Source organism: Coregonus clupeaformis, unplaced genomic scaffold (assembly GCF_020615455.1).
Source record: "Coregonus clupeaformis isolate EN_2021a unplaced genomic scaffold, ASM2061545v1 scaf0199, whole genome shotgun sequence".
In the NCBI taxonomy this organism is placed as follows: Eukaryota; Metazoa; Chordata; class Actinopteri; order Salmoniformes; family Salmonidae; genus Coregonus; species Coregonus clupeaformis.
In genome coordinates this window covers 416,422-427,130 of record NW_025533654.1, presented here as the reverse complement: position 1 = coordinate 427,130, position 10,709 = coordinate 416,422, and the positions used below count along the sequence as shown (strand labels likewise).

At 43.1% G+C, this 10,709-nt stretch overlaps 1 protein-coding gene across 1 annotated transcript; it reads left to right on the top strand.

The window, feature by feature from the left end:
- Positions 1–1,900, top strand: LOC123484109 (hepatocyte cell adhesion molecule-like). The gene is made up of 5 exons (XM_045214123.1): positions 1–160; positions 547–879; positions 1,118–1,375; positions 1,481–1,612; positions 1,729–1,900. Exons 1-5 carry the CDS (start codon positions 109–111, stop codon positions 1,827–1,829), a joined length of 876 nt encoding a protein of 291 aa, XP_045070058.1. The 5' UTR covers positions 1–108; the 3' UTR covers positions 1,830–1,900.
- Positions 1,901–10,709: the final 8,809 nt, after the last annotated feature.

Sequence of the window (10,709 nt, the reverse complement as noted above, 5' to 3'; positions counted from 1 at the left end):
GAGTATCAGCACATTATGATCCGTTCACGTCAATTCACACAGTTTTGATGGTACTGCTCCTGTGAGACTTCTGCTAAATGTCACTTGTCTTGTGCAGGCTGAAGAGAAATGGATCCTCTGATTACTATAGTTCTGGTGGTGACAGCAGCAGCAGCACAAGGTGAGACATGATATAACACAGAACAGAGTATAAGGCCTAGCCAAGACTTAATAAGACACTAACAACAATGATGCTAATTGTTGAACATGTTCTGCTAATTCAATTTTACATTTATTTGCTTCTATAGTTACCAAATGTAAAAATAAATTTAAAAAAGCCCCAAAAAAGCCCAAATCTATAAGAGTGGGTCCACTAAAATCAAGTGTTAAATAAATAATTAAAACTGAGATATATAAAATATTTGCATTGCATGAATGTGATTATATTGTATTGTGCTTTTGTTATATTTTCATTAAGAAATATTTCAACTTGAATGGACCTTCAGACTTACATTTATGCAAAACAGACATACACTTACATACTGACCTAAGATCATTGCTCCACAGTTAGTGCCATGGTCTGTAATCTCTCTCAAGGGAATGGAACTCACCAATGCTATGGGGCTTTGGGAGAATCGTTGTCCTTACACCTTGGTTCACACATTAGCAATGACCAAATAAGCTTGAAGAAAGGTGATAAACGTGTTCTAAACTTCAAAACTGGAGAAGACTGGAGATCTAAATTGCCTCAGGATTATATGAATCGCTCTCAGTTCATTAATAATGGAACATTCAGACTGGACAGAGTTATAGAGGACGACTGTGGAGATTACCAATTGGAAATACATAATTCAGAGGGAACAATGATGCTCAGAGTCAACATGCTACTGGTGATACAAGGTAGGAACCTTTTTGTTTTTTAATTCGACCTAAATACTTCACGCATCCTTTTCCTGGTGAGGGAGATTTCTGAAAGGTCACCAGGGTGTCAGTACTTCAATAGGTTTATAATGTAGGACTTGGCAGCAGTAGTACAACAGAGAGAGTATATTGTTACATCATACAATACTTTAGATATAATGTTTGCATGAATCAGAGGTAGGGTATTTGAGTGATCTCTTGTGTTTGTGTCTGTCAGCCCCGGTGTCAGAGCCAGTGTTGTCTCACCTCTGTCTGCCTCATGGAGAGACCGTGGTCACATGCTCTTCAGAGGGAGATGGTCTTCAGTACAGCTGGACCCTGAACGGCCAGAATCTGACCAGGAGTGTAGCCTATGACGTCTACCAGAACAGTGTCATCACGTTGAAGAGTGATGTGACAGGAACCCTGACCTGTATGGTTCAGAATAAAGTTAGCGGCAGCAACTCTACTATTGATCTCACCTTGGCCTGCCCAGGTAATGTCAGGACAGTTGACTTAATTCCCACTTTTTGAATTAAGAGTACAACTCTGTTTCATTTGCATGGTCAACAAGTGTTGTGTCCTGATGTTTTCTTTCTAGTTGTCTCTTCCCAGTTTCCTTTTGTAGCTGTGACAGTGGCTCTGACTGTTGGAACTTTCACATTACTTCTTGCACTGTTTGTCGGTATTAACCATCTATGCAAGAAACGAAGATCCAGATTTGATACTTCAGGTAAAATGTAAAAAGTAATTTAGTTTCTCGTCCAGAACGTACATTTGAAATGTTGAAAAAACATGACATTTTGTTTCATGTCCAGATTGTACAACAGCTTTCCTTTCATTTTTCAGAAAACGGTGACGAGGGTGTTGTATACGCTGATGTGAAAATAGGCAAGCAAAGAAATCCAGCAAGGAAGCAGAGGCCCCCAGCCACAGAGATGGTGGAGTAGGGATGTAGCTCAGTTGGTAGAGCATGGCATTTGCAACGCCAGGGTTGTGGGTTCGATTCCAGTATAAAAATAAATATGTATGCACTCACTAACTGTAAGTCGCTCTGGATAAGAGCGTCTGCTAAATGACTAAAATGTAAATGTATGGACAGATCAAAATGGCTGTGAACCCGGATGTGGCAGCCAGCCCATAGACTCAAGGGTAGACATTTTATCCACATGTAGCTTTATAAAGCAGATATAAGACAAGGGTTGACTGAACATTATGTGGATGCACTGATTGAGTAGATCAGACAGACCATCAAACTTAAAGACTAGTGCCAAATCAACACAACAAGATGACATCATGCATCGTGCAACGAATGCAAGGAAGATGCACTGCATGTAGTTTTGAGTTTGTTAACATAAATAATAATCTAATTTTGAATTGTGAACATTTCCTTCAAACTGAGCTGCAATATCATACTGTAAATGTAATGCTTTCTTTCTTTTGAGGCATCCATGTTGTTGTACCAATGTTTATTTGTGTTCAAATACTCATTTACAATTGTTTTATAATATATTGTTAATGAGGGGCTGTAAATAAATAAACTATCTTTTACATTGTTTAAAGTATTTAGAGCTATTCATGTGTGATTTCTTACATATATTGTTGCAGTGATAATTCAAAACAATTATATTGGTAAGTGAATGAAAGATAAGACAAAACTGTATTTAGTTGTATGTATGAAACAAAGTTGTGGAAACTTAAGAAATCAAGTTAAGTTGACAAAATTTAACTTTTTAAGACAATGGGTTAAATCATATTTTTAAGATGTTTACTCGACAATGTAATGACTTTTGTATGATCTGTTATGGAGGTGTGAGGACCCCCGGTGACACATCAGAGAGCACCATCAATGTAAAGTACTGGGCAGTTTGAATGTGAATCTTCAAAGTGCACAATATTTAATTGAATCAGTCCTTTTGAACCAGTCAATGTCTCCCTGTGAAAATGTATCTGTGTAATAATAAGATGATTGAATGTGATGACCCACAACAGATAATTGAGGAAGACGATCGTTTTTTCTGAAATCATACACTTATATTGCTAATATATTGCTATTTCAGATATCAGATATTACAGTATTACTATTCCTCTTCCTGCTTCAGTGCTGCTGACACTTACAGATGGTCCAAAAATCCCTTGTTCTCATCAAACTACATGAAGGAAAATGGTAGTGAACGATAACTCACAATGTGTAATAAGTTACAACTTCTGTTTTTGCAAACAGGTACTTGTGGTTGGGTGTTCACACCAAGCAATGTGTGACATAAAGAAGTGTTCTCTTCCTGACACGCCAGTAAGTTGTCTTGTCAACAAGCCTGTCTTTCATTTATAGTGCATCATAAAATGCAATGTATACATTTTTACATTAATCCTGTAGCTTAATTCACTCTTCTTGTGCAGGCAGAAAATAAATGATCCCCTTGGTAATTTTAGTTCTGGTGGCCAAAGCAGCAGCACAAGGTAAGACATTATATTACAAAGATTATAATGAAATCTATTGTATTGAACATGAGCTCAGCTATGGTAGGATCCAAAAAGGAAATCGCAAAAAAAATGGTAATCGTTGAAAATGTTCTGTATACCAATTGACATTTATTAGTCAGTTACTGTAGAAAATCCCCTCTCTTAGCCTCCATTCAAAGACACTAGCTATGAGACACTTTCCACTAGCATAGAGCAGAGGTAATGGGGGAATTTCCATTGTTTACAGCTACTCTGCCCCCCAACTTTCACACCCTTGCTCCTGGAACATTCCGTTGCTAGGGGCAACTCTGCTGAGCAACTCAACTGACAGGGGTCAGCCAATCACAGGCCCTATCTGGTGGGGTAACAGGCCCCTTTCCTGCCTGTTTCTTTAGTTGAGCTTAGTGTTGCAGAGAGATTGGCATGTGCACAGATATGGGTCTACCTGTGCCCAAGCACCTGCCCCTTTCTCCTCCCACTTACCAAGTGCCCTTTTGTTGGCACTATCCTAAATTAGCCATGGATGGAGATAGGGATTTACTTCATTCTGCGTACTGGCCAATGATTAACTTAGGCATGACATGCCAGCAACAAACGCTGACACTTCACATCCAAGTATATCTGACCAAATTATGAAAGACAAGCATTGTAATTTTGAATTCCGTAAAGTAAGTGTGGAAGAGGTGAAAAATGTGTTATTGTCGATCAACAATGACAAGCCACCGTGGTCTGACAACTTGGATGGAAAAATACTGAGGATAATAGCGGACGATATTGCCACTCCTATTTGCCATATCTTCAATTTAAGCCTACTAGAAAGTGTGTGCCCTCAGGACTGGAGGGAAGCAAAAGTTATTTCCCTACCTAAGAATAGTAAAGCCCCCTTAAATGGCTCAAATAGCCAACAAATCAGCCTGTTACCAACCCTTAGTAAACGTTTGGGAAAAATTGTGTTTGATCAGATAAAATGCTATTTCACTTTCAACAAATTGACAACAGACTTTCAGCACGCTTATATGGAAGGACATTCAACAAGCACAGCACTTACACAAATGACTGATGATTGGCTGAGAGACACTGGTATGGTTGTGTCCCAATAGTAGCGGCCTTACTTGATCTCCTTTACCAACATGGTCTCAGAGCATTTTGTATTATTTTGTATGTAAATCCGAGACACTCCATTTAGTATGGTATGATATGTATACGTTTTTGGATGTCCATCACCCATTTCGTATGATCTGTTACGAATTACAATTCGTATTATAGGTTACGAATTTGCAAAACGTATGATATGTTAGTCCCCTGTAGCTCAGTTGGTAGAGCATGGCGCTTGCAACGGCAGGGTTGTGGGTTCGTTTCCCATGGGGGGCCAGTATGAAAATGTATGCACTCACTAACTGTAAGTCGCTCTGGATAAGAGCGTCTGCTAAATGACTAAAATGTAAATGTAAAAAATGAGAGAAATTGATTATAAAAAGATTGTGGGGGCTGTTTTGTTAGACTTTAGTGTGGCCTTTTGTCACGCTCTGGCTCCGGGACTGTGTATTTTGAGCCAGGGTGTGTTCATTTGGTTGTGTTTGGTATTGGTTGTGTTGTATTTGGTTGTGTTTCCTTGTTTGGTCGTGTGACTCCCAATCAGTGGTAACGAGTGTCAGCTGTCGGCTCGTTATCTCTGATTGGGAGCCATATTTAAACTGTCAGTGTTCACCTTAGTGTTGTGGGTTTTTGTTCCGTATCAGTCATTGTAACTGAGGACTTCACGATTCGTCATTGTTTGTTGTTTTGTATTGAGTACTTTAAGTAAATAAAGTCATGTTCGTATCGCACGCTGCGCCTTGGTCCACTCACTTAGTAGACGTCCGTGACAGAAAAACCCACCGTACCAGGACCAAGCAGCGTGTCCAGGAGCCAAGGGTCTGGACATGGGAGGAGATTTTGGATGGTAAAGGGTCTTGGACTTGGGAGGAAATCCTGGATGGGATAGATCGCCGGCCATGGAGTAAAACAGTGGAGAGGCGACTGAGAGAGGAGCAACGGCGTCAGCAGGGCCATCGTCGGAAGGACAAGAGGCAACCCCAAAAAAGTTTTTTGGGGGGCACATGGCAGGCGGCTGGGCAGCAGGAGGCTGCCACAGGGAGACGTGGAGAGAAGGCTACCGGATTACGGGGAGCCATTGGCGCAGTAGAGGGAGGGAAGTAGTTGAGGCACGGCGTGAGAGACTGAGGTGTGTTACCAGTCCGGTCCGGCCCGTTCCTGATCCCCGGTTAAGGCCAGTGGTGTGTGCTCCCAGTACGGACCGGCCTGTTCCTACTCCACGCACCAAGCCCACGGTGTGCGTCGCCAGTCCAGCCCGGCCGGTTCCTGTTCCACGCACTAAGCCTACGGTGTGCGTCGACAGCCCTGCCCGGCCTGTTCCTGCTCCACGCACCAAGTCTACGGTGTGCGTCGACAGCCCTGCCCGGCCTGTTCCTGCTCCACGCGCCAAACGTACGGTGTGCGTCGCCAGCCCAGCCCGGCCTGTTCCTGCTCCACGCACCAAGTCTACGGTGTAAAGCGTCGACAGCCCTGCCCGGCCTGTTCCTGCTCCACGCACCAAGTCTACGGTGTGCGTCGACAGCCCTGCCCGGCCTGTTCCTGCTCCACGCGCCAAACGTACGGTGTGCGTCGCCAGCCCAGCCCGGCCTGTTCCTGCTCCACGCACAAAGCCTACGGTGTGCGTGGCCAGCCCAGCCCGGCCTGTCCCTGCTCTACGCACAAAGCCTACGGTGTGCGTCGTCGGCCTGGTCCAGCCCGTTCCTGCTACTCGCACCAAGCCAAGGGTGCGAGTGCGCTCAGCCTGGTCCAGCCCCGTTCCTGCTACTCGCACCAAGCCAGGGGTACGAGTCGGTCGGCCTGGTCCAGCCCGTTCCTGCTACTCGCACCAAGCCAAGGGTGCGAGTCGTCAGCCTGGTTCAGCTCGTCCCTGCTACTCGCACCAAGCCAAGGGTGCGAGCCGTCAGCCTGATCCAGCCCATTCCTGCTACTCGCACCAAGCCAGGGATGCGAGTCGTCAGCCTGGTGAGGCCCGTTCCGGCTCCACGCATCAAGCCTAGGGTGCGTATCGTCCAGCCAGGTCCGGTCCGTTCCTGCCTCACGCGCCAAGCCAGGGGTGCTGCGTCGTCAGTCCAGATCCTACCAGCTGGGTCAGATCGGACCGGGGGCGCTACGGGGGATTGAAGAAGGGTGGTGGTCAAGCCCGAGCCGGAGCCGCCTCCGAGGAGCAACACCCACCCAGCCCTCCCCTATTTGGGGTGTAGGCGCGATGGAGTCCGCGCCTTTAGGGGGTACTGTCACGCTCTGGCTCCGGGACTGTGTATTTTGAGCCAGGGTGTGTTCATTTGGTTGTGTTTGGTATTGGTTGTGTTGTATTTGGTTGTGTTTCCTTGTTTGGTCGTGTGACTCCCAATCAGTGGTAACGAGTGTCAGCTGTCGGCTCGTTATCTCTGATTGGGAGCCATATTTAAACTGTCAGTGTTCACCTTAGTGTTGTGGGTTTTTGTTCCGTATCAGTCATTGTAACTGAGGACTTCACGATTCGTCATTGTTTGTTGTTTTGTATTGAGTACTTTAAGTAAATAAAGTCATGTTCGTATCGCACGCTGCGCCTTGGTCCACTCACTTAGTAGACGTCCGTGACACCTTTGACATTATCGATCATAGTCTGCTGCTGGAAAAACTGTATGTGTTCTGGCTTTACACCCCCTGCTATATTGTGGATAAAGAGTTTCCTGTCTAACAGAACACAGAGGGTGTTCTTTAATGGAAGCCTCTCCAACAAAATATTTACAAAACTAAAAGCTTTGTATTTGGGACAAATCCTTTACTAAACCCTATACCTAAACTAAATCTTGTAATGAATTATGTGGAAATTGAGCAAGTTGAGGAGACTAAATTGCTTGGAGTAACCCCTGGATTGTAAACTGTCATGGTCAAAACATATTGATACAACAGTAGCTAGGATGGGGAGAAGTCTGTCTATAATAAAGCGCTGCTCTGCATTCTTAACAGCACTATCAACAAGGCAGGTCATAGTGGTAACAGGTCATAGTGGTCGTGTGGTCAGGTGCCAGAAAGAGGGATTCACAGTCCCCAAGTCAAGAACAGACTATGGGAGGTGCACAGTACATTTGTACATTTTACATTTTAGTAATTTAACAGACGCTCTTATCCAGAGCGACTTACAGTTAGTGCATACACTTTTCATACAGTACTACATAGAGCCATGACTACATGGAACTCTATTCCACATCAAGTAACTCATGACAGCAGTAAAATTAGATTAAAAAAACAGATAAAAATACACCTTATGGAACAGCAGGGACTGTGAAGCAACACAAACATAGACACATGCATACAAACACACGATAACATACGCACTATACACACGTACACATGGATTTTGTGTTATAGATATGTGGTAGTAGAGTAGAGAGAGGCCTGAGGGCACACACTTGTTGTGAAATCTGTTCTAAATGTATTGTAATGTTTTTTAAAAATGTATAACTGCCTTAATTTTGCTGGACCCAAGGGAAGAGTAGCTGCTGCCTTGGCAACAGCTAATGGGGTTCCATAATGAACACAACTACAAAAAGATTATAACTTGGCGATTCTGATCCAACCATTTATTCATACAATGTTGTGCCCCTGGTCTGAGAGGATGGAAGTTCAGTACGTAGCTAGATGTAGAAGGCTAATGTTAACTAGCTAACGTTGCCCATGAATGGAAGTTAGGCTAGCGAGCAAGCCTTTTGCCAGGTGACCTAGGACAACAAAACATAAGAACGTGTACTGTATGACAGAGTTATAGAACGTTTCCTCAACATGAAAGAGAGGAGGATGGCCTTGGTGTTTCTCTACAAGTAGGGTGAGTCAACATATTTTTCTACTTGTAAGAACAAGCGCGCGCACACATACACACACACACACAAAGACAGAAATTAGAACCATCAACAGCCACATCATATTTAGTTTTCCCCAGTGATTTTAACCACACACCGCTACTGCCCCTACCCCGTCCGTTGGTCTGCCCGGTATGAAGCTCACGTGCACTCGGTTGTGCCATTATCCCAGTCTGCCCTGCAGGGTATGGAGATTGCGCATGCCCAGTATCCAAACATGCATGGTTTGAGATGCAACCGGTCAAGTGTGTGTAGCGAGCTACTGTTTAAATATCAACAGTACTGCCACAGCAGCATAAGATTTGATTAACACATTTGATTTATGCTACATCATCATCAATATTCGCTCTGGTTGGCTGATAGCCTATGTGCAGCAGCACTTCATTATTTATTTCCTTATAGAATCATAGCCGTGGGAAGGGTGCTGGAGATGCTGCAGCCTATAGTCAGGAACGCACAGCAAATCTGTCAGTGAACAGCATGCAGACAAAACAGACCTTTCGCAATTTTTTTCAAATACAATCGTGGGAAAAACACAGGTTGGAAAGCAACCCACTAGACACAGACGTCAATTCAATGTATATTCCACCTTGGTTGAAACAACGTTGATTAAACCAGTGTGTGCCCCATGAGATGGCTCATGAGATGGCTGAAAAGAGAGAAGACTCTAGTCAGTCTGCTGTAGGCTACCAACATATGTTATCAACTTCCAAATAGGCCTATTGAGCGAATCATTGTTAGCACATGATAGCAAAATGTGTAGAACAGCAGGAAACTTGCTTAAAACTGCCACATTTTCTCAGAGGAAATGGGACTTGAAATGCGGTAGTCCGGCCCCGCTCATATTGCACAATGCGTGTCTCCACACACCTAGTCCTAGGCTATTAATGGATTCAAGACAAGGTCGTTTTCATTGATCTCAGATTCTCAGTGTCAAAGCAGCCTGTTTCGATCATTTGTGCTGTATTCAAAAATATTCTGCCAGTCTCCAGTCATGTAAAATGAAGTAGAATTACCCTAGGCTACTAAAAACCTTCCCCATGTGTACAACTTCTGTAAAGGCTTTTCCTCTCCTTCTCTTTGCCTCTACGAGAATGCCATGATATGCATGCAATGCTTTATTATAAAGGTGCAATTTATTTTTCATGCGTTACAGTACCTCAGAGTTCAGTTGATGTATAGTTAATCTGTAAATGTCATAGGTTCTTATTACTATGTTAGTAGATGCTTATACATACTTATTTCACTGTATATATGGTAGGAATTAATTTACATTTACATTTACATTTAAGTCATTTAGCAGACGCTCTTATCCAGAGCGATTCATGCCTGGGTACTAGCCATTTTACTTACTCCTGTTTATCTGGACATCATGGCATCATTTATGTGTGTCTTAGCTATTCAGACCATGAGGTAAAATCTCTCCCCATTAGTTACTCTGAGTCAAGATGGCTGCCAGCCAGTCATTGTTCACCCTCACCCAAAATGGCCAGCCTATGACATCATCATGCCCCTGTCACTTGCTAGCCACATCCAAAATGTCTGCTAGTTTACATATTAGCATTCTAGCATGCTACCGCTAACCCCTTAGCCCCACTAGCGGCTACCTGTACTGCACATGGGGTTTACACAGCTCTGGCCTAAAGCCTGAGGCCTACTAACCCTGGCCTACTATCCTAGCGTGATAGGCCCAATTGTTTATAATATGTTCTACTACCCACAGCCTCTGGTCTGCTAGCCTAGCATGCTAGCCTTCCTTGTGTATACTCTCTGCTACTACTAGCCCATGGCCTAGCTTAGCGTGCTAGCCCACTGTTATGTATATACTGCTCTGTGTGTGATATTTTGGTCCATTGCTACTAGCATCCATGTAGGTTTAGTGGGGGTGGTCAAAAATAGGGAAGGGTTGTGTGGTTTTTGGGGGCACTGGTGAGGGTAGTGCGTTTTTTCCCTGGTTTTACATTCACTCTTTTGCAGGTTTTACTATATAAAATGATTGAACATACAGTGTACTTACTTTGCATAAAACTAAAGTGACATCATACAAACAAATACTTAAAAACAAGCCATAGAAAGTTGGTTGCAATTTCAATTTAATCCTCCAGAAACGACAGAACAAATAATGCAACAAATATTGTGGTTAAATTCAAATATACTAATTGACAAAAAAAACTTTATTTTTTGACAGAATGTTTAAAAAGGTATAATACTTTTAGCAAAAATGTTTATTTTTAATTCACAATCTGTAGAAGCAATGAGAATAGAAAGGTTCAGAACTTTTTGTAAAACATCACAGTACGGTTGAAATATATATGGCAAATAGAAATCCTATATGGATGGTGTTAAGAGATAGATGGGAGGTATTGAATAGAGTTGAAGGATGGGACTAATAACAAATAACAACAAATAATAACAAAGATAGCTAATAAT

Coding starts and splice junctions, on each gene's coding strand:
- LOC123484109 (XM_045214123.1), top strand. CDS start 109: ATGGATCCTCTGATTACTATAGTTCTGGTGGTGACAGCAGCAGCAGCA. Junction 880..1,117: donor CATGCTACTGGTGATACAAG/GTAGGAACCTTT, acceptor TGTGTCTGTCAG/CCCCGGTGTCAGAGCCAGTG. Junction 1,376..1,480: donor TCTCACCTTGGCCTGCCCAG/GTAATGTCAGGA, acceptor TTTTCTTTCTAG/TTGTCTCTTCCCAGTTTCCT.